This window comes from Taeniopygia guttata, chromosome Z (assembly GCF_048771995.1).
Source record: "Taeniopygia guttata chromosome Z, bTaeGut7.mat, whole genome shotgun sequence".
NCBI classification, from domain to species: Eukaryota; Metazoa; Chordata; class Aves; order Passeriformes; family Estrildidae; genus Taeniopygia; species Taeniopygia guttata.
Window position 1 is genome coordinate 65,281,014 of NC_133063.1, and position 25,045 is coordinate 65,306,058.

The window sequence follows — 25,045 nt, forward strand, 5'->3', positions numbered from 1 at the left end:
ATGTACATACACAATGTCAGGCATCTGCAAAATATTTCAAGTTAAGAAGCTAAAGGTAACCTTGTTTTCAACTACATGAAGTCCCATTTCAGTTTTCATCTGTATAATATACATCTCAATATCCAGGTCTATCCAAGTGATACATTGCAAGGAATTAATGTCATCCCCTACCCTTTTGATTTTGAGGTGAGACAGAAAGGATTTTTTTTAAAATGTTGAACCAAAGCTATAGTTATTTTTGAGGCCAGTTCAGTGCTGAATTTGGCACTATAATAGGCTTTATGGAGCTTTGTACAAACTTCTCTGAATTAAATATTCACCTTGAACTTCTATACCAAAATTATTTTGGTTATTCTGATAATGGAGAAGATCCTGTCATCTTACAGGTATGCTATTATTGGTTAATTGTATTAGTCCCTTTTATATTTTGTTTCGATAATACACTTTAATTCACTCCAGTTTCAGCTAAATTTGTGTTTTCTACTGAAGGTGATCTATCTGGTGACTTCATTTTCATTTACCATATGTGATAATCACACTTCAGAAAAACTTTAAAAGGACAGTAGCATTTTACGGTCGCAGAGAGGATACCTGTTATTATGTATACCCTTTTTTTTTAACTTTGAGTGCCTAAAGGACTAAAATTTTCTATTTCATCACCAAAAATTGAGATTTAGATTCCTGACTTACAGAGAACTGTTCACAGAGCTGACAGTATTTCTTCATACAGTATACCTTACAATGTACAGAACTCTTTGGTCATAAATGCTTGGTTTATTTACAGAACACTTAGATTATGTAGTATATTGTGTATCTAAAATAAGGCTAACCTTATTTCAGATGGATACCTGGAAACCAGATTGTTTACGAACAAGGTAATATTTTAAGGAATTGTCTATTGTAGAATTTAAGGGTTATTGCCCATATACAAACACATATATGTGATATTATATGTATATGTGTAATATACAGCTATGATAAAAAGTAATACACATTAGTTCAATTTTTTTCTAAATTTTTAATTCTTTCAATTAAAACTTAAACCTTATATGGTTTAAAACACCATAAAATGTCTGCTAAAGTTAAGCCTCTTGTGGTTTTTATGGTTGCAGGTTTTTTAGTCTCTGAATGACCTGTGTTCTTGAAATGCACAGAAATTCAATTTGACTACTGATCTGTTCTTACTCTGTTCACTGTGTATGGTCACACCATATATAAAGACACATCACACACAGAATCACTAGGTTGGAAGAGACCTTCAAGACTGAGTCTAACCCATGTCCTAACACATCAGCACTGAGTGCCACATCCAATCTTTTCTTAAACACATCCAGGGGATGGTGACTCCACCACTTCTCTGGGAAGACCATTCCAGTACTTTATCACCCTTTCTGTAAAATACTTCTTCCTAATATCCAACCTAGATTCTGGTTTGTATCCATTTTAATCTCTTTTTAAAAAAAAACAAACCATCCAACCAACCAAAAAACCCCACCACCAAAAAAAAAAAAAAAAAAACAAAAAAAAAAACACCAAACAAAAAAAAAACCACCAAAACCAAAAAAGGAAGAAAAGAGCACAAACAAAAACCCCATCCAACCCAGAAACTTATTTTCCAGATAGAAAAGGGTTAAAGGTCTGCTGAAATTTTTAAGAGGTGATTAAGTGTTAGTGTTGTCTCCATTATGAAATTTCAGTTTCTTTTTAAAATCAATTTGTAAACTTACTTAGTGTCTCCCCAAGCTATATAAGCAGTAGAAATGGCTTCATGACATCTAGAGAAAGGATCTAGTACATGTCAGAACTTCTTTAATAACATTAGGTATCAGCATCCCAATCTTATGAATGGTAAGTGGAGCGTTAACTTAGATAAATCTGAGTACTGATCAAAGTCTGGTGGGATATTTGTCACAGAAAATGTTCTCATATTTCATATTTCTTGTGTATCTTTTTTTAAAAGCAGAATATTTCAAGTTCTTCTTGTGACATGTACAGCTACTTCAGAAATAGGTCAATAAATACAGATGCAATTCTCAAGTATCCAGATGTGAGAAAGGTAGGCAGAAGTTCAAGTTAATTTTAAACGAGGTGAGAACATGCAGTTTGTGTTTGCTGAAAATATGCAAACTTGAGGGAACAGTCGGTTTGAAAGTTAGTGTGCATAGAAGGAGATGTGAATGTGAAAATACAAATAATGACATGCATTGAACCTTTTGTTTAGACTAAAATTTAAAATAATGTAAAATATTTCATTCAGCAGTATAAGTTGCCTTTAGTTCCAGTGGTGTACACATTTCAATAAGTGAATCACACAAAAACTTTGTTCAGTCCTACCTCTCCCTTTGCTCCTCAAGGGACTTTGCTTTTTCATTCAGAAAAAGTCATCTGTCTCACCGGTTGATTAAAATGAATTTTTTTGGAACCTAAAAGTAGCAAAGCAACTAATACTGTCTGGAATTAAATCAGGTAATCTTGCTCAAACAATTAACTCATTCTCTATTAAATCAGTATTTACTGATGTTAATACTGGAACCACTTCCAATAGCTGGAATTACAGCCACTCATTTAGTGTCTTTATTGTTAGTAATTAGGTTCCTGTCTTTCTCCAGTTCTACTTCTCAAAGCTGGTACTTGGCTTACTTGTAGAAATTGGCCTAGTCTGTTGAACTCAGAGTGTGTGCTCTGCACACAGCTGAAGATGCTGAAGATGTTTTAAGGCTAACAGCCCTTTCTGGTTGTGTGACTCCATGAGGACTGAAGCAAGTTCAAGGGCGTGTTGCTACAGCCCAACTTAGACTGACTGCAGTGGAGCCATGGCCTAGGGCTATTTTAGCAAATAAACAAATAAACTCCTGTAAGTAACAGGGAGAGTCTAGCTGTTGCATTATCAGTATATTCTCAGTGGATTTTTTTTTTTTTTTTTGCCATACAGCTGCAGTGGTGCTTTTGTAGCAGCTTTAGTTCTTGACACCCCAATAACATTCTGTCCATTCTCAGCACTCCTAGTAGGGCGCTTAACTGTGCCCTAGTAGTGCACTTACCTATGACAAGTGATTAATTAATTTGCACTGATGCACTAATGTGGTCATGAAGCTCTCTACTACGCCTTTATTTATTCTCTTTTCATTGTATAATACATTCTTTGTTTCTTGAATCTGATTATGTTCTTTTGGATGTTAAATTGTCTTCAAACAATCTTATATAGGTTGATCTTACCCTTGTTTGGGGAAGGATTTTCTTCTGCACAATATCAGGTCTGCAGTAGTGTCTCAATATTTGCTCTGCTGCTGAACTAGCTGAAGATAAATTGTTCCTGTATTTTTCAGATCCTGAAAGATGCTTTGGTTCATATCTAGTATTGCATAATCTTACATACACCTAATGAATGTGTGATAAAGTGGGAGATGCAAGAACAAAATTGCAAATAATAAAGTTTGATAATGGGATTACAATATAATAGTTATAGTAGGACATCATATTAGACTAGCTTGATATTTCTCTGACTTCCAAACTTATTCATATTACTCTTTAATCTATGCTTGTTAGCAAAAAGCATCCTGCTCCCAAGTATGGGTCTGTTATTAGGATTAAAACATGGATTACTTTTCCTCTAAAATACAGGAAATAAAGAAAATTGTTGGAATGTAAGTTATGGAACTGTTACTTTTGTCTGTGACCCCCAAGCCAGCATCAAAATAAGTGGAGAAAATAGTCTTTATTATAGCTAAATTCATCATTTCCAAGATACAGGGTTTGTTTTTGTTTTTTTTTCTAGTGGTTAAAAGCTGTGTTTTATAAAACTGCATACTATCTTCCAGGCCTGTAACTTTTGAATGGGGGGCTTTTCACTGATGTAACTTTTTACTGTAATAGAATGAGATTAACACAATCACTTGGTTGTTAATTGCAGACTGGCAAAAGAAAAAATTATGTATGAAAAAGAAGCAAAACAGCAAGAAGAAAAGATTGAAAAAATGAAAGCTGAAGCATGTGATGATTATGGAATTAAGAAGCAGGTAAACTGTCCTAGAACTTGTCTTATAAAATCCTTATTTGTTTTCATTTAATCATTGTCATCTTTAGATAGAGGAATCTCCTGTACATTTTTCTAGACTCATGTTATATAAATATTAGACTAAAATCCTGACTTAAAAAGCAGCCATGGAAATTTCTTTAACTGTTAAATTACAAGGATTAAGACTTATATATGTATATATGTATATGATTACTTAGCACTTCATGTCAGGATGAGTGTTACTCATTAACTGTGTAGTGAGAGGCCATCATGATCTCATTCTCAGAAATACAAAGAACCTGTAGTAAATACAGGTCTGAGTGGATGTAGGTAAACCAAGTGTTTGCTGCTAACTGGAAATGATACAGCAAAGTGAGAATGCCCAATTACTAATATGAGGGGGAAACATTTCATCTCTTGAGTATACCAGTATCATTTTGGTAAAATCACAAACCTCAGAGAAAGAAAGCAGTGGGTATGCAGCTGCAGAGCTGCTGGAGTTTGTAGTGAAATCATAGATTAGGAGAGGGCGTGGTGTACTTTGGTCTGCTCAAGAGTATGGTTTACTGTCACTGTTGAGTATGATTACATTTTTCCTTGGAAGGTTTACCACAAGGATAATGGTTGCAGACGAATGGTACATACCCTTTCGGGAGAAAAAGTGTCATATCTCCTGCTCACAAGAGGAATTGGGTTTGGAAGATGGGGGTTTATTCTCTACAGAAGTGTGAAATGTCTATTTCACTGTGGTCCTCATATTATTTCAACTAACAATGTTAACTTTTGATTATGTTTTTCGTCCAAGTATTTCCCAGATGCTTTCTCTCAAATCTTCACAGAAATCAAAACTGTAAACTAAAATAATTTTCACTTAATAGTCATAAACATAACCTTCTTAAATCCTGTTGTTATTTTTAAACAGTGGAAGAATAGATTAAGCAAAATTCAAATACAAAATTAACAAAAGATAGGAGAAAGCCCTTTTAGAAAAAGCTAAATCAATTTTTTTAGTGAATTCATAGTCCATATATCTATGGGCTGCCTTGCTTTCATTATGCCATGGAAATGAAATACAAATAAAGAATTTGTATACAAATGAAGATTTGTCTATGGAGTGGTCCTGTCTTCTGCCTCACCACACTGAGACTTGAAGATCTACAAAACAGTAGCCTTTCTGAAGATTGGTGCTAACAAGAACTAATGAGTTCAATTTCTATTTTTAGTGTTGCCCATTCCTCAGACTATTTGACTATATAATGGTATTTCCACAGTGACCTACAAGACATCCTGAAAGTCAAAAACAATGATGGCTGTGAACTTCTGCTGAAATTGTTACATACTACTTGAAGGTCTTCAAAGACCAATGATGAAAGCCTTCACAGAAAACAGTCCTGATTCATTCAGAAATTGCCTGGTCCACTTAGAAAGCAATCAGTTTCTCCAGTGAGATTTTCACTTCTCGTTTATTTAGCGTACTTTGCATTCTGGAAGTTAATATTTTTTAGGTTGTTAAAAATTTGGATACTTCAAAGAAATTTATATGGTTCCAGGAGAGTTTGCTCAGAACAGTATTTTGGATACAATAAAGACTTTGAGATGTTTTTCAGAAAAAATATCTGTAGTTACCCATTTTAAGAATTGCTTCTAGTTAATAATCTCTTAATTTCCATTCTAGGTTGCATTACTCTTAAAATACAGTTGTACTCTTTATTTTGGTAATGAAAAGTAACATTTGTGGGTGGGAACAAATTCAGACTAGTAGAGTAGTTTTAACTGTTAGTTTAGCTGAGGTATTGGCTAAATCATATATATATGTGTGTGTGCGTATTTATGTATTTATATACGTGCACAAATCAATCCAGAGTTCAGAGAGGGATTCGTAAAAAGCTTAAAAGCAATGCTGTCTCTTGGTGTAGTACTGTTTTGATTTAGCTTTCTAGTTACAACTCAGAACATACAGTTTTACATATAAAAGTGAATATGGAAAATTTCACTTTAAAGTGAAAAATAGTATTCCTACAGCATATGTAGTCTTTAGAGTATGTCTGGTCTGTAATCAGAGGGATCAGTCCCTTTGTAGAACAACAGGGTTTGATTCAGTATTTTTCTCCTAACTCCTTATGCATTGGGGCAACGCATGGTTCCAGTGGACTCAAGTCTTCTCTAGCTGAGGCAGACACCATCAGGAATGGTTGGCAGTTGTTACATGCTAGTCCTCACCTGAATCGTCCAGAAAGAATTGCTTAATGAGGAGCAAGTTCAATACCAGAAAAAAAAAAGGACCGTTTTCTTGCAATGTAGTGTGCAAGAAGACTTTCTTATGGTAATAAATATTAAAATACTTCTGATTTATCCCACCAGGTACAAATTCTGCTTATAGTTTCTCTGGGTAGAAAGAAGTAGTGTAGTTCTAACTCCCTACGGATTTGTCTTAATAAAGTCTTAGTTTCTATTCAGTTATAAAAATTTTGAATATATGAAGACTTTCCACAGAACTTTATAATACTGCTTTAATAGAGAATTTTCACACTACTTCACTCGAGTGCAGACTAATGATAATAACATGTAGCTTTCTGTATTTCTGTGGTTGTTGATGTTCATATATAAATAAACATCCTTTCACAGCTCATGCTCTTATTTTGAGACTTGTGAGTGAGGAGGAAAGCAAGGTATCTATGTTTCCTCTCTCTGGGATTGTAGATATACTCCAGTGGTTTTGTTAACTGGCAACATTTTTACTGATAAGTGAGTGGTAAATTTTCAGTTTTTTAAACATAATTCTACAGTTCCAAGTTACTTCTTGAGTAATGTCATTTCTAGATGAATTTAAAATCCAGTGGATTTAACACTGAATTTAATCTCTGCGTGTCAAAAGTACATAAGAGTGTATAAAGTACATCTTGCTCATACACTGTTTTTTTCCAGTATTTGTGAAAAATGCAATATTTCTCTTGCTTTGTTGAGTGAAAGAGTGCCTTCTGAAACAGCTAAAAAGACATGCATTTGGAAACTATTTACTATTTTGGAAAATAATATGAAAGATGGTAATTTGCTACTGATCTTGTTATTGGTGGACTTCTTGCTGAAAGGAAGGTTGTAATGTTCTAGAGCTTTTTACATGTCTGTTTAGCTTCAAAATAATATTCTGGTTGATTTAGTTGGCTTTTTGCATTCTTAGCTCTTTCCAACCCACCACTTGACTGGTTCAAAGTTTCATTCTTCTCACAGATTGAGTAAGATTAGATTAAATTTACAGTTTTTCATCAGTCTCCTTATTTGCATAAGTACTTTTTGTGCCCCCTAAGAATAGATGATCTTTGTTTAAGAATATAAATTCTAGCTCTAGATGCTTGGTAAAGTGGCGGTAGAAATGCAAGTGAAGACTTAATGCTTCTCTTTGTTTATTTTGACAGTATCCTTAACAAAAGCAGTTTGTTTACTGAAAAGCCATCAACTTGGAATTCTCTGGATCAAGTACAATACAGTATCCCTAAAACAGACCTGGTATTAAAGATTCATTCAAACTTTATGAAAGAAACCAAATTATGAAAAAGCATTATGAAAAAGGATCACAGGATCCTCCTTTTCCCCTTGTTTTCCAAAGAGTGTTTTCCTTCTTGTCTAGTCAGATACAAGTACCTTTTGGATTCCAGACTTTATATCTTTAATTTCTTAAAGTGATCTGCTTTAGTAGAAACAGGATTAGATCTTTCCTGAGAGGAGCTGCAAAGAAAACTCATTTGAAATACCCCAAGGTATTACATCTAGAGGGTTTTCTCTTCCTCCCTCAGTTTTCATGCTAGAAGAGGCAGGCAGGTGGTTTGTTGTTGACACATGGCCATTTCTTGATGCACTCAAGCACTGCAGAAACAAGACAGTGTTTCCCATTTTTTTATTTTTTTATTTATAGTCTTTTGATCGGTGCCTACAGCAAGTATGCTGTTGTATCCTGTATTTGTGGATAGTTCAAGCTTCTTTTGGGCCTGAAAGGAAGTAGAACTCATAAAACTGTGTTTCTTACAATTCTTGTGTGCATTTATGGGGTTTTTTGGTCTCCAAATTCACCTTAACGTTGCATCTCCTTTGAGTTCCTCCCTTCCCTATGCCCAGGTTCTTGCCACGTTGTCTATTCTGTATTACTCGATAGATCCCTACACCACAATCCTGCCCAAGCACATTGATATTACCGAGGCCCAGTACCTTGAAGCTACTCCTGTTTACTACTGAGATGACAAGTACTGCAATGGTATGGATTTAAGTTACAAATATTGATTAGTCTACCAGTAGCCTTAGCATGGTTTTTTATTGTGTGCATATGGATATTCTTTGTGTGCGTATGGATATTCTCAGTTCAGTCAGAGAGGTCTGCCAGGCTGAGCCTGGGAAACAGTCCGAAAGGAATGTAAACAATTATTATCTCTCTCTCTGTTCATACTGTTTATACATATGTCGTACTACACTGACCGAAGTCCAAGTGCACCAATAGTGTGAGATGTTTTCACTCTGAGGCCAATCATATTTCACCTTAGCGATCCTGGTTATAAAAGAGGAATGTTACTTGTTAATAAAGTTCAGTTCAGGTCTCTTCTCACCTTCTGACTTGGAGTCTTCATTATTTCTCTCCTGCCTCAACAGCGATATGTGCTACTAATTTTACTTAGTGGGATTACTAAATTTTGGAACCTTTGGTGTTTGCAATACTTAGAGATTACTTTTTTCCTTTTAGGTCCCTGTCCTTCCACCAGATAATGGCTGTAATTAGTCAGTGGATTCTAAGTGCTGTACAGACTTTTTGAGGAAAAGTAGTTCAAACCAGTAGCAGTTGTTTTAGCAAACATCTGCATGTCTTTTCCTTACCTCTGCCATCTTTGAGTAGATCCATACTGTTAGGATTATCTGTGCAACAGAAAACAGGCAAGTGATTATGTGACAGTATATAAAAGGTAGAGTATATATTCATTTTTGTATATAATTGGTACGCACATGACTCATTTACATTTGTCATGGTTTTTAGCCCGCCTCTTCTGTTCAGAGCACCACTCTTGTCACGTGAAACAATACTGCCATTATACCCTGTGACCCAGTAGTATATTAGGGTGTCCTTCTAAAAGCAAGGAGAGCCCTATGGAGTTTGTTTGGGGTTTTTTGTTTTGTTTTGGGGTGTGGGGTTTTTTTTACTTTAAAATTATTTGTTAATGATATTACGTATCTCTAAATTTCTTGGTTAGATGTGGGTCAGTTGGGAAAAAAACCCAAATCAACATATTCTGCTTCAGTTTTTTGAAGCTGATGAAACTGATACTTCCCTCCCTCATTATTTTTACTGCATTTTTAAAAATTACTGAACTGTCCTTATCTCAGCCCACAAGGTTTACCTTTTCTTCCTTTTATCTTCGCCCCACTGGATGGGGGCAGGAGCAAGTAACCTGCTGCCTGGTACTTAGTTGCTGGCTGGGGTTGAATAATAGTCTCCAGCTGGAGCTGGAATTGCTCTGGTTTGGTCAGTGGAATTTGAGTAGCTGCAGTGCACGTCACAGGGATGGAAATGGCTGCAGTGCCTGGCATTGGAGTTTGGGTGGCTATTGTGCTTGTCACCCTTAGAGTTCCATCTGAAAGTTGGGCAGAATTTTGATAGAATTTGAAGAATAACACTTTTAAAAATCCAGTCACAAAGCTTATATAATTTGAACTTCTGACTTTACTATGTATATTTGTAAAAGTAAATAGCCTTATGTAGGATTATCAGCATTACTTGAAAAGAAATTGGTTCATGGGGAAGTTAAATCATAATGGCTCCACAAAACTCCTGTTGTAGTCTCCAGCTGTTTGCACCTACTGAATATAGTTCTAGGATTTATCATCTTTCTGATTTTTATTCATCATTGCACCACTGGCACGTATAAATAAAACTTGGGTAGCCCTTTGGAAATCAGTCAAATGTTGTTTTGAATAGAATTACTTGGGTAGATTTGTTTATTTCTTAGAGCAGGCAGGACTATAGCTTACAGATTCAAGATCTACCTGCCTTCCCAGGTCTCTTATCTAGTGGCACATATCAGATAATTTACTAATGTTGTATTATCTGCTTAACAAGCTTTACAACACACAAATATTTAGTATCTGTGTGGCACAAGGAAGTAATTATTGGATATTCTCATTCCTGTAGGTATTCTACTACATAAAGCAAAAGGCATCATACCATACAGTTTATGGCACAACTCATTCTATGGCTGTTACATTGACTAATGAAAGTGTAAAATTAGAAACTAAAGCTTTTTCTCTCAAAACCAAATGGTCTAAGTGACACTTAAAAACTTCCAGATAATATCTTGTTACACAAAGCCTTTCTGAATACCTAAATACATTCTTAGCTACAGCTTAACATCCCTTTTACATCACTTTTGGTACAGCAGCAATAATACTAGCAGGATGATACAACATAGGAATGACAGAAGGAAAAAAACCATTTGAAGGGAAAGCTTTCTGTTTGTTGCAGGTTATTCTGTACAGAGATGTTTCATATCAAAATATGTACCAGATTTTAATTTCTAAATATATTTAACATTACTGAACAACTCTGCACATCTTTTCTTCTCAGGATTGGTGTTCAGATCCAGAAATGCTCCATGAAATAAATGTTCCCTTTCTTAAAACTGACGTTGTTTTGTTTAGGAGGTGGCAGGATTTTCAGATTCAGTGGGGTGCCAGTTTAGTAATTTTGTTCAAAGTGCATGGTGAGAATAATCTTTCTCCTAAAATGAAGCACAAGGATATGTAATAACTTTTTATGCATGATAAGCATCAAAAATATGAGCCTGCTGGCCTTTGCTTTTTATTTTTCTTTACCTTTGTCTTTCAGTCAGAGCCTCCTGCAGTCTGCACACAATGTGATCAATAACTCAATAACTTTTTTCATGCAGTAATTATCTCTATGGGGTATTATCTGAACATTCTTTTTCTTTATTACCCAAAAGATGCAGGAGATATTTATATAACCAGCTGATCCCCTTTTGGATGAAGCTGCTTCATGACAGCAGGAGAAAGTTTGTTCTAAATAGACTTTTTAACAAATGCTGAAAACCTTACTAAGCCATACTTTTTGGCTAAGGGAAAGATTATTCTAAATACTGTCTTGCATTTAATACTTGATATTCAGTTAAGCACAAAGTAAATGGAAATGTGCTGTAAATTAACGGCATTTTAAACAATTATGCTAATTGAATGTCTTTTAAGAAAAACCTATTCAGAAGATAGGTGCAACTGCTTTGAAGTCTCTAGAATGACTACATTGCTGATTTTTCAGAGTAAAAACTTATCCTAAAAGATAATGTTTCTGTCTGGAACATACTCTAAATATCATTGTCTTCTGATTTTCACAGATCGAGATCTTACAAGAGTCACGAATGATGATTCCGGACTGTCAACGCAGACTAGAAGTTGCACATGCAGAGCTTACTCAACTACTAGTGAGTATTGCATCACACCCCAACTGATGAAGAAGTGCTGCAGTTCGTGGATAAACAACTGCAGCAAATAAAAACTGGATTAAAAGAATTTCCTGTAGGTCCCAAGACCAGCATCCTATAAGATGTATTTTGCTTTAGACAGCAGTCTTTGCATACTTGGTCTTCAGTCTGTGCAGACTGTTTTTGTTAGAAACTGTCCTTAATGTACGCAGACTGTGAAAATGGACTCAGAATTCATGTGCTTGTTCCATCATCAGAAAAATCAGTTTGCCCACTTTAGGTTTTATAGATAGTATAAATGTGTAGAATATGCTTGTAGGGAACTGAAACTGTCAAGTACTTTGGTTACTACTCTTTTTATACTATGGGCAAGTCTAAGGAGTCCTTGCTGAGTATTGCTTAACGTTTTATTAGTGAAGTGAGCAGTACTGCCCTGCTTTTTAAGATTAAAATACCTTTAGGAATAAAGGGTATGTTGTACAAATAGATTCACTGAATCTATGCTGTGTTTGGAGCTGATAATGCTTATTTTAAAAGCTGCCTTCTCATCAAGATTTCAGCTACACATGATGATGCACAATAAATGGTATTGTGAGGCTAAAAATATACATCCTAACTGTCCCAGATATAGTGATGGCTAAAATGCAAATACTTTTTTAATGGAAAAGTTAAGGTTCCTAATCTCAGGTAGTCTGTCTCTACTATTTGCCAAAATAAATGCACAGTACCTGACAGGATTTAGGTTCTTTTTATCATTCAACTAGTTACTGAGCAGTTAGTCTAAATTTCAGTGCCATGCAGAAATGGTGCTATTGATTCATAGTATGCAAACCTAAAAAAAGGAATGGCGACAGTTACTACTGCTGTGAAGAATTTGGAAGTTTTCATGTGTTGCTTTCTTGTGCTTAGTTCACCTAATGTACTGTATCCTGGCATGTTTTTCAGTTGTCAGTCTACTTAGGAATTTTTCTAAGAATACTCTTGGTCTAAAGTTTGTTCTTACTCATCCCTTGGTTTTAAATATTCAACACTATCAAATAAAGGTACGCATAGGTCAAATCCACTTGTACATGACAGCCATTATCTGGGACCTTAAGCAGGACAAAAGAATTTCCTGTGTTTTGAGTAACATAGACTGTGTTTCCAAAAATTATATATTCCTCATTTCATAGAATGGTTTGGGTTGAAATGAACTTTCAAAGATCATCTGTTCCACCTCCCTTGCAATGATCAGGAATATCTTCAACTACATCAGGTTGCTTAGAGCCCCATCCAGTCTGACACTGAGTACATGGATGTGGCAGCTACCACCTCTCTCTGGGCAACTGTCCCAGTTCTTTACCACCCTCACTATAAAAGACTTCTTCTTTTTATCTAATCTGAATCTATTCTCTTTTAGTTTAAAACCATCACCACTTGTTCTGTCACAACAGGCCCTACTGAAAATTTTGTCTCAGTCTTTCTTATAGGCCCCTTTAAGTACTGAAAGGCTGCCATGAGGGCTGCGCAGAGCCTTCTCTTCTCCAGGCTTAACAAACTCAGCTTTTAGCCTGTCCAAAAAGGAAGGTACTCCAGCCCTCTGATCATCTTTGTGGCCTCCTCTGGACTCCCTCCAGCAGTTCCATGTCCTTCCCATGCTGGGACCCCAGAGCTGATGCAGCACTGCAGTGGGCTCTCAGCAGAGCAGAGCAGAGGGGCAGAATCCCCTCCCTGGCCCTGCTGCCCACCCTGCTCTGGATGCAGCCCAGGACACGTGTGGCTCTCTGGGCTGGCAGTGCCCATGGCTGGGTCATGTCCAGCCTCTCATCCCCAGCACCCCCAAGTCCTTCTGGGCAGGGATGATGTGATCTGCCCATCCCCAGCCTGTGCTGGTGCCAGGGTTGCTCTGACCCAGGTGCAGCACCTTGCACAATGGCTTGGTAAAACACATGAGCTTTTCCATGGGCCCACTTCTCAAGCTTGTCCAGGTTCCTCTGGATGGCATCCTATTTCTCAGGTGCATCAGCTGAGTTACTCAGCTTGGTGTTATCTGCACATTTATGGATCTTACTTTCTGTGTCATTAATGAAGATACTAAATAACACTAGTCACCCTGCAGAGCCCTAAAGGACACCACTGATCGCTGATCTCCATCCAGACATTGAGTCATTGACCAGTTCTCTTCTGGCTGTGATCATCCAGCCAATTCCTTATCCAGTGAACAGTCCATCCATCAAATCCACCTCTCTCCAGTTTAGAGAAGAATGTTGCGGAGGACCATATAGTCCACAATGATAATTCCCTTTTTGCAGTCTTTAAGGACTTCACCTGACTGCCATGACATTCCAAGTGTCATGGAGAGGAGCATGGCAACTGCATCAGGCAATTCCCTCAGGGCTCTGGGAAGCATCTTATCAGGTGCCATTGACTTAGGTACATTCAGGTTCCTCAGGTTGTCATGAACCTGATCTTCACTTAAAGTAGGACGGACTTGGCTCTCCCAGCCCCTATTTCGTAGTCTGTCCACTCGAGAGGTGTAGGAAGATGCTGCCAGTAAGACAGAAATATTGTTGAGTACCTCAGCCTTCTCCTTATTTGTTGGCGGTTTTTTACCTTCTTAAATTTAATCCCACAACAGTTATTTTCAGAGTACTCAAAAATGTTGCTTTTGATTACAGGAAAATGAAAAGGAATTGGAAGAAGCTGAAGAGTATAAAGAAGCACGTTCCATACTGGAGTCAGTGAAGCTGGAAGCCTAGCTGTTTTCCAGTTCTCTCTTTATATGCATTAGCACGGGGTCCATTCCACAGTTTCATTTGACTATGGCTCTAATATTATTGTTAACTTGCTAAAGTTCCCTTTATGCAAACTGAGCTTTCTCTAACTGCAAGGTGCATCAAATAAAGAATATTCTGAAACATTTGTGTGTTCCATATTTGGGAAAAATAGATATATTTCCAGTTCACCTCAAAAAAAAAAAAAAAGGAAAATAAAGCCCATTTAAAGTAAGTGTAATAATTAATAGAGAGACCTTAAATCTGAACATTTCAGGCTAAGAAACAAAGTTTGGCTATGTGAGGGACCAGTAAATACTTCAGCATGAAATAGCATTATGGAATGATTTGGGTTGGAAAGGTTCCATCTAGTTCCAACTCTTATGTGGGCTTTAGAAGCACCTTATATTTAAGATAATATACTTTACAGCATAAAAATCTGTACTGAAAGAACAGATAGACCAAATAACCCTTTCCAGTCACCTACCTTTTTTCTATGGTGCAATTTTTCTGTAGTTTTATCAAGTATGTACTCCTTGTTTGAGTCCAAGACATGAGCTGACTCCAGATCTTTCTCAATGTGCATGGCACTGAGTCGAGCCCAATTCATACAATTTCCATGCATCAAAATTACTCTACTTTTCAGGAAACAGGATTTAGCAGGTGACTAGTATATTGTGAGTTGTATCTGCTAATAAGAGTTCTGGACTGAATGCTTTTCTTGAAAGCACTTTGGCCTAAGTGATATTTTTTTGAACAAAGTTCAAACCCCAGGACATGAAGGAGAGCTAAGGGGAACTAATGGGTAAGGGAACAACACTTAGTCTGCGTGGAAGACCATTAAAACATTATATACAAAAGCTGTGGTTTTTTTCAGAGTAGCTTCTCTAAAGCAAATAGTAAGTTCTGTTGATAAACAAGAAAGCTTTTTACATTAGTTTTTCTAGTTTAAAAGTGTTCTGGCATGTTTCTTAAAGGCAACACAAAGCACAGTGTATGTTTTGTGTGGTGCTAAATTGAATATTCAATAAAATTCTTTGTTAATTTGCCTGAGTTTGAGTAAACTGCTGTTTCAGTACTTATTTATGTACCTCAAGCACATTTAGAGTAATGTGTACTTCTCCATCACTCTTAAGCACTGCTCTGACAGATCAACACCAAAGGATTGTTGATTGAATCAGTCAGAATGATCTACTTTTGAAGTGACCCCAGACCAGTACCGTAGAGGGCTAAGAGGTGAAGCCTGCTTTGACAGTACAGTTCTGTAAGAGAACATGCATATCTTCTTACCAGCATTGTGTTCTCAGCATGGAGCTTCCAAGCGGACACTGCCTGGGTCACAGCTCTTACGAACTGCTATTGAGGAAAACATCTGCTTTTGGATACTCATTTCACCCAGTTTCTTCTATGGACCTTCACTGGGAAAGGTGGCTGGAGTGCACGAAGTGGATCGTGTGTCTCAGCTGAGAGACTGCAGCCATTGAGTGGAGTATGGTGAATAAATGCTGAGCTGAAAAGGAAGTAGAGGGAGATGCCAAGTCTGCTGGGTAAAGCAGGGTTTAAAATAAAAATTGCTGTTCTTCAGAAGAAAGAATACATACTTCTGAAAAACAAGGCCAAAGGAAAATGATGTGCAGTTTCTGAGTAGCACAAGAAATGCATATGAAACAGGTGTGACCTATAGTGGCTGAAGGTAAGTAGGATTGTCATACGGCTTAAGCTGGCATTTCAAATGAAAGTCACATGGCCCTTAACTACCACACAAGCTTTAGGAAAAGTTTCTTAGTGCAGTAGTTTGTAGGGTGAGTGGTTTTCGTGTCTGCCTAGTACATCTGCCATTTCCTAGCTACCTACTGCTGCATCATGGACCAAGATGATACTCTGCCCTACCACTAAGTTTTCTAAAAATTAGCATGTTCCCTAGTACAGGAAGTAGCCAGCCTCCCTGATGAAAATCAGGGTATGTTCACACCTGAAAATACTCTGTCTCCAGATGCCTCTGGAACTGCCTAACTTCTGAAGGGACAGCAGCAAGTTTTCAGACTGCCAGCATCCTTTAGGAGAAGGAAAGAGCTAACTCTATGCAAGTATTTTGGGTGAAATCCACAAACAGCCACAGAGCTGTTCTATTTCTCTACAACAACATCCTATTTTGGCAACCCACCTTCCCCATTTCTGGTGAAACCTTTCAACGGAGCTGCAGTCAATCTGTGTTCTACCACTTGGGAGTATGAGGGGTAGGGGAGGGATTTCAAGTCATTGGTCTAACTCAAGACATTCAGATCAAGGAAGATGCTCAGTAACTGAGCCATACTTACTCCTAATAGACTGGGGTTCTCAGAAATGCCACATTAGTATGACAGGCGGCTGCACAGATTCTGAAGACTGGGTAGTCACCAAGAATTTCTAAAATTGGATGGTCTGATCACCTCAAAAGGTACGGTTGTCTTCAACAGACCTATATGACAAAAGAAGTAGAATAGCAAGTGTGTGCATGTAAAATGTGGGTGATACAAGGGTGTTCAGTATCTTCAATGACAATATTGGAGATCAAAAGGTTTCTGACAAACTGGGGAAAAATTAATATACTTTTTTTAGTAAGGACATATTTAAGTAAAAAAAATAAAGCAATTATTTTGGCAGCAGCAATTTTCTACTGCACCAACATAGGAAAAAATAAACACTGCACACCATTTCTGAGAGATATAGAAGAACTTTAGTGTGTTACATGCAAAAAATTAGTTTAGCTCATAAGACATAGACAATAAGCTTTACACTTCCCTTCTTACTAGAAAGGCTTTATCTAGAAGCATTATTGCAGCTAGAAGTTGCAACTAAAAGGGATGAACAAATAAGGATTCAGAGGAAAACAGTAAAAACTACTAAAAAGACTGAAAAATAGTCTGCAAAAGAAGGAACAAATCCAGACATTGGCCTGGAAAATACTGTGGGTAGCAGTGGTAATAATCTTCAAGCGTAAACAGAGTTATAGAAGAAAACACATTTTTCTTGGCAGACAGAGTAAGATGCAATGAGCTTTGAGTTACAATGAATGAATGGAAAAAAATATTGGACAGGTTCCTTTCTTAGAAAACAGCTAAGACTGGAACAGACTGCCCATGGAGGCTGTTGGAGTTACCTCCTAGAGGTCTTCTCATGACCAGGCAGCTCAGTCACTCAAGACACAGGGACCACTGATCCTGCCTCATATTTCCAAATTAGGGAAAAGCATCAAAAAGTGGATGAGCATTCATCCTTTCTCAACAGCACTTATCTCCTCACTCAGAAATACAATAGATTTGTTACACAGCTGAAATTAACAACTTTGAATATAGCACAGAGGCGATCCCCAGAGTCCCCTCAAAGGAGACAATTCATGATACCTACCTGACTTTTCAGATGTTGCACTGCACATTACAACACAGGGGACTCAAAGGTGAAAATGGTCTTCCCAAATGAAAGGACCAGGTGAACGAATTTTTTCTGACTTTTCACTTCTATTCACATTTCTAAACACTTATCAAACACACACAATATCAAAAATACTTTAGGTTCCGACTTGTCATTTTATTTTATGTGTTAATTTGTGCACAAATCAGCTCATTCAGGACAAAGATAGGAAGCAAGTTTGAAGTATAGCTGAAATCAGAGGATGGAATTTGCAAGGTAAGAGGTGAACTGTGGGGCCTGCTGGAAACAGCTGCAAGGGAAGTATTTAGTTCAAAGCCTCTCTGTTCATACAGATGCAGAGTGGGACTACAAACTGAGGGAAGGGAGAAGAAAATGTTTTGTCTATTGCCTAACCATCTTAACAACCCTTCTCCCATGTGATCTCTCAAGGAACCCGCTTCTAAGGACGCTGGACAGAAAATACAGAGGAGGACCACTTATGGGTTTTCTTCCATGTGCAATCTTGGCTATGCTCTGTTACCACACGTAACAGAGGGCTCACAATAAATCCAATTATGGGCTTAGGACTTCAAAGGTGATGGCAAAAGGGATATGTACTTGCCACCGTCCCCAGAATGCAAATTCAACCACAGTGAAAAAATCAGCTCTTGAACTGTGCAGACTGCTTGCTAGCACATCTCAGCAGCCAGCATTTCAGGGCAAACATCACCACTCTAGAACCACTCAACATTAACATTGTCTTAAAGAAGAAAAACTTCTACAACAGTTTTGTTTTCTTACTGTTCTGAAGTTACTGTAGATGTTACATTAGATGGAAGGAAACCTAGTAACCCACAGAAAGAGCCTCAGTTAATAAGGTTAACAGCGGCTGAATAGGTTGAAATTGGAAAAATAAGCACATTATTTATGTATCAATTACTACTTGCTCTCCATTTCAACAGAAGAAAATAAAATTTTCTCATCTTTCCTAACAATCCAGAGGCCTCCTTCTGCCCCTGCATAATTAGCAGTAAATTTCACCACAGCTCTCCATAAGCAATCAAAAAGGCTACCTAATTAAAAAAGTAATTAGTTTACACAGATAGATATGAGTGGGTAGATTAGTTGATGAAAATAAAATTAAATTCCTCTGGATGCTTTTAGTGACTCAGTTTTCTGCTCTATTACAGCTTCTACATGTTTCTAAAGGAGCAGGTTAAAAATGAGTAAAAAATACTTCATTTGTAAATGAACAGAGTAGCTCTCAAAACCAATTGATCATATTTAGTTTGTCTTCTGTTTTCAACAAAGAAGATAAACTTCACATTTTATGAAGCATAAAAATCAGTGCCTCCATAAAAGGACTAATGAGTTATGTTTCATTTTTCTCAGGTCACTTACACAATACCTAGGCACCAAACTGAACCAATGCTGCACCTGTAAAAGGAAGGTTTGAACACTAACACCCAGAACACTACAGGATTTGTGAGAAGCCAGAACAGCTCCTGATACCAGACCAGACTAAGGCGACTTTTCCCCAGTCATCCTGCTATCAGCAGAAGTCAGAGAAAACTTGTTGAGCAGGACTGTAGTTTTGCTGAGGGTAAACATACACTCTCCACGCTGCTGCCATTTTCCCAAATGAAGGAAACTCCATTGTGTTTTGTGGTGGCAGCAGGGAGCTGTATTTTCACACTTGAATGGTGGATTATTTCGGCCTGGGGTCTGAGGTCCCTCTGACCCTGGCTGCCAGCTGCCATAGGTGTCCCGGATAGCACTGGGCTGATAAGCACAACCTGTCCAGGTCCCTCCGGCAAGCTCCCAGCCACAGGCCATCTTGGCAAGCAGCTCAGCTCTTAACTGAGATCAGCTCTTTGGTGAATTCAGCTCTCCAGTGATTTCAGCTCCTTGTTTGCTAGGTGCCTCACAGACGCATAGGAAGAGAGAGGAGAAGGCTGTATGAGGTTCCACAGCAGTGTCTCTATTGGCAGCTCCTGCGAAGGTTCTCAGTGACAGCTCTTCTGCCAAACTGGGCAGAAATGGGGGTTTATATAGGGTACAGGCGTGTTGGAAATTTTCCAATAGACAGGTTCAAGCAAACAGGACCTATGGTCTTACAGAGAGATAATGAGCGTCCGAATGCAGAAGAGGGGCTACTTTGGTCCAGTCATCATGGCTAGGCATTTCTTATCTTAGGCAAGTGACCGCCAGGGAGGTCTTGCAGGGCCTCTGGCTGCTACAGGGGCACACAAAACCAGTAGCCAAAACTCAGTGGAAGACAAGTATAACAACAAGTATAACAATAATCCTTGATGACAACAAGGAAGCTTTGTCAGAGAAACCAGTGAGTTAAGAAGCTTCCTTCATTGAAGGCTTTATCATGGCCAGTGCCTACTGATAGGCCTCACCTCCATAAATGCATCAAATACCATTGTCACATTCAAACAAAATTGCAATAAGAAACAAGGGAGTACAAAGGAGAAGACTGCCTTTTTAACAGTATGGGGAAAAAATGTGATTAACTAAACATTGGCTGTTAAGCAAATTAAACAACTGTAAACCTAGGTTTTATACCTTTCTAAATTAAGAAAGTTATAATTGAAACTACAACAGTGATATAAAAATACACAACTACTGAACTTTTTAAAACATTTGTTTTTTAATGTGCCAGTAATAAACTCTCATTTTGTTTGCCTTTGCTATTTTTGGAGTGCTACCCACCAGTTCAAGGAATTTTGAGTCAACTGGTAATTTCTGGCTATGGACTCATGAGAATCCAATCAGAAGACATCTGAAATTCCACATGTATCCTCAGACACAGTAGATGGAGCCAGTGGAGAGGAAAGAAAAGCTTTTGAAGTGATGAAAATTAAGTAATTTTCACACCAAAGCTAACAAACCTCAGATTACTTAGTCAAACCAATTTTAAATTTGTAATTATCAACAATGCCTATACACTGTTCACCAGCCTACACAAAGTGAGCTGGTGAACCTTGTCCATTTCTGAATATCACTGAGCTTTTAGAAAGACAGACCTAAAAAGCCATCATATTAGGTCTTCACTGCCAGGGCGAGAAGGCAGTGAAGGCTCCTTCAAAGGAGCCTAGATCTGACATGGAAACTACTTTTCTGTCATTAATTTTACCATTAAGAGGAGTGCTGCCAGAGCAACATCACAGCTTCACAGAAATGAGGATCAAGGTAAGAATGGTGACATTTTTTGAACACTGGACATTCTGTGGATAAACAGAAGATTCCAGTCCCTTCTGCACCAAACATAGCACCTTTCAGAAAGGCTCCAATTAACTTTTAATAAAAAACTCAATTGGAACTAGACCAATACTCTATTTAGACATCCAAATACCAAACTTTACTCAAAAATTACAACATCATCAGATGCCTGTGATTAAAAGGACTTCATAGCTGGCTTAATGTCAAAGAGATATGCTACTCTTCACACAGAGTTCCTTCAGAAACAGAGAATTCAATTCCCAGTTTACATCTCCTTCGTGAAGCTCAAACAGGAAAATGTAGAGAATGTTCTGCAGGTCTGTGGGCAAAAGAAAAACCCACACTGTGCAGATGCTTGACTAGCCAGACAGACAAACTGTACTTTGTCTTAGATTACTAGGCAAAGCAGTAGACCACTATTACCAGGACAGGTTACCAATAGCACCACAGTTTCATTTTATTATTCAGAAAATTAATTTGTCCCTCCAACCCTTACTTCACTTTTCCACACACACACAAAAAAAAATTACAAAACACCCCCACAAAAACCTAAGTGTTTCAAGTTTGTTCTCCCAGTGGTGATGTCATGATTATTTCATTTTAGTACTTCTGTCCTTTGGTATAAGTGAACAAACTACACTGAAGTGTAAACTGAAGCATTAGAAGACTGTACCAGATTCATGACAACTTTAGGAGACAGAGATGCTTCTTTGTGCAGGATGTAATTTCAAACACTGTAAGCCATGACAGAACTATCAACCACTTGCCAGGAGGAGAGAGACGTGCAGGCAAAAGAGTTTGTGTCAGTGCAGAAAAAAGAACACAGACTAAACAAACAATGGTGGGAATGTTCTGAAAATTGTAGAAACCCAAGAACTCAAAAAGAGTATTTGCTGAGAAAACATGTCTCTTTTTCCAACCAGTAAGAGAGTTTCCTGATAATCCTGATTTTTTTTCCCCCTAAACATTATTTGCAATATCTCACAACAGAACCAAACATTTATAACTGAAAAATGTTTTCTCCTAGAAGAAAAAAACCAACAATCAAACAACAACTTGAAGAAAGAGCTGTCCCTTAGAATTAGCATGGTTATGTTCATAAACACTGCCAACAGGATATCTTGTATTACAGTCTGCCTGGAACTGGCAAGACTCCATCGTGGTACGAAGTACCAAAAAGGGAGACAAGTGTCACTGTTTCGCATGTGTGTGTATGTATACCCATCTTAAATATATACCTATATTTTAGATAAGACCTTAAGACTATGAAGACTGCTACAGTGAAAACACAGAGGTCAGTCAATTAAAAAAAAAAAAAATCCAAAACAAGTAAAAAAACCAAAACCACTTCTCCACGATAGAAGAGTAGGACAAGTCTTCAACCCAGGGGCCACCAGTGCTCCTGCAGCTCTCCTCCCCCCTGCTGCCGAGCACAGCCTCGCCTCACTTTTTGCTAATGTCACACAGACTTTGTTCCTCATCAAGAAACTTGACCTTTAGATCTACTGCAGGCATCAGGCTGAAGAATGAACTGTTTTCAATGATAATGAGAACAAAATGTAGGTTCCATCTCTTCTTTAAGTTACCAAGTGTTTAAGCAGAGAATGACAAACACCCTAGCCTTTATTTTAGTACTTCATAGGCAAGCCGCTTTGCCGTTTTTCTCCATTAGACGACAAAACACCAAGACGTGACCCATTTTAACTGTTAAAAAAGGAACGCAAAGCTACGGCGGTGGGGTGGAAAGAAGACAGCACCACGCGTTCCCTCCCGCCGCTCGGCACGGCCCTCACGTACTTTCCGCAGGACGCAGCGCCATCTCCGCGCCATCCCCGCCGCGCATGCGCGGCAGGCGGCCGCCGGCGCCACCATCTTGGCGGCTTCGCGCCTGCGGCGCCCCGGCGCTCTGTGGCGATCGAGTCGGGATCCATTTCCCTAATTGGCCGCATCGGGAATAATTCACGTTCTCCGGCTCTGCCGTTCGGGGTGCGGGCTGCTCAGCCGGTCCGCGGCCTCATTTCGCCCTGTGTCTGGCCGCCGGGCGCGGCTCTCCCAGCTGCTGATTGTCGGGGCCGGCGGCCGCGGGGAGCACCGGGCGGGCCGGCAGCGGGGGCGGCCGCCGGCGCTGCTGCTCTGCCGCTCGCCTCGTTAAAATGGCCGCGCTGCCGGCTCTTTAAACCAGCCATACCCGGAGCGCGTCTCCGGGCGCTGCCGGCGGGCGGCAGAGCGCTGTGGCCGCCAATGCCCCGTCCTCCGGCGGCGTCCACAGGGGCGGCGGGGAGCCCAGGACCCGGGGCAGGGTGGGGGACAGCGGCCGGCGGTCCCTGGGCCCGGCCGGGAGCGGGAACCCCAGTCGAAGTCCGGCGCTGTGTATTCTCAGCAGTTTAGATATTTTGTGTAACTCCCAATATTCACCCAAGCCTCATTACCACCTCCTAATGAGACCCCTTTACTCCGTGACGTGCAACCGCTCCATCTCATTAAGGAAATCGCTCTTCAATGCTGATTATTTTATTTGCAGCCATAATTATATTTCTTTCGGCTAAATCACGGTTTAATCGAGCCCACATGGAGGGCAGCAGCACTAATTACAGCGGGAGATGCGGTGGCGGCGGCGGCTCGCCCGCCCGGCCGGCGGAGGAGGCGCGGGCGCGGCGCTCCCCTGGCGCGGCCCGGCCGGGGGCAGGGCGGAGGGCCGGGGGCGAGGAGGTGGTCTCAAACACAACAACTTATTACTTCTAATTCCCCAACTGTCACCAAATCACCTGCACGAAACAAGAATCTAATTTGTTAAGCTGGCATTTCTGCAGATGGAAGATCGATTTTCTCTTTAGATTTCTCTAATTGAGTGAATATAGACGCCCCGAATTAGCTGCGCTCGGGCAAGAGGGGAAAGGAAAGGGAGAGGGAGGGAAAGAAAAAAGTCAACAAAAATCATCCTTGTAAAATAAGCCATATTACTTCTAGGATTGCCCCCAAATAATAAAGGAAGGTGGATCGAAAGGTCCCAGATTGAGTGACAGTCATATTTCTGGAACTAACTGGTTTTTAAAAGAAAAGGTTAGGGCGGCTGGAGAATGCTAAGTAACGGCGCGGGAGAGAGATGGCTGAGCTCTGAAATTGCTTACAGAATTACATTTGTTTTTCTTGTGATTTTATTAAAAGTCACTCCTCATCTCCAGAATGCGTGAAAATATCTACTTTCCACTCAGATACACCACATTAACTTGTTGGAGGCGAATTTGTTTGTTTGTCTATTTTATTTATTTGCCAGATAAGATTGATGCAGTCTTATTAGCGCTATATCTAGTTAGAGGAAGAGATAAGGATGAGATGTTTTCTTTTTATTCCAATTACTAGACTTGTCACCTAACTGAATAACTGATATATGATTATTTATCTTGAGTAAATAGAAATCAGAAAAGCAGCCAACTTAACACATACAAACAAAATATGTATGTTCCTTATTACTATATAGCACCTATGCAATTGAAGGGATTAAAACTGTGGCCTTAAAAGGGGAGAACGTTAAATACTCCATCCACGTTAGCCTCTGGTGTATATTTTGTCCTTGGTACACTTGGCGGATGGGGATTTTAAAAATACAGGTATGTGTTTAAAAAAATTCCTCAAGGTTCAGTAGTAAGTCTCCCCGGAAGTGTACTGTTTGGCTAAACTGAGATGTATGTGAAAAATTATTCATACCTGCGCTCCCTTCGCCTTTCGGGGCAGCCCATATAATTCCTGTCCGACTGCAAAAGCTACAGCACAGCGCGTTACGCTTCGGCTGCGCATTTTTAAGTTTATGAACTTAATATTATGTGAAAAGCTTATGCATACTTAATGCATGCATGCGTTACGAAGCTGGATGGAGAGGGGGAGGTGACTTTTGTGTGTAAAGAGTTTGCATCTGGTCGGGTGAGAGCGGGCAGGGGCATCAGGCATTCCTTTATATTAAAATAGCTTTTTCCCCATAAAAGACTGGTTGTCATCGCTCTGATTAAAATTAATTGATAGAAGCCATCCTTTCAATCTAAAGGAACCGCTTCACTGTCGAGAGATTGCCTGCAGCTTGCCCGCGAGGATTCAGTCGCAGGCGCTGCCTTTGGCTCCTCTGTAGCCGGATGCAGATATTTACATGAATAAGAAAATGGGAAAATGCTGTACTTAACAGTGTTTGAGGAGAGGTG

General features: G+C 39.0%; 1 protein-coding gene across 1 annotated transcript in view; it reads left to right on the forward strand.

Annotated features, from left to right (window-relative positions):
- The window catches only part of TBCA (tubulin folding cofactor A), a 27,037-nt gene extending 11,753 nt beyond the window's left edge, over positions 1 to 15,284 (forward strand). Inside the window, 3 exon segments of the mRNA NM_001245479.1 lie at positions 3,911 to 4,016; positions 11,395 to 11,481; positions 14,139 to 15,284. Coding sequence (NP_001232408.1) covers positions 3,930 to 4,016; positions 11,395 to 11,481; positions 14,139 to 14,219 — 255 coding nt within the window. The 5' untranslated portion in view covers positions 3,911 to 3,929 and the 3' untranslated portion in view covers positions 14,220 to 15,284.
- Positions 15,285 to 25,045: the final 9,761 nt, after the last annotated feature.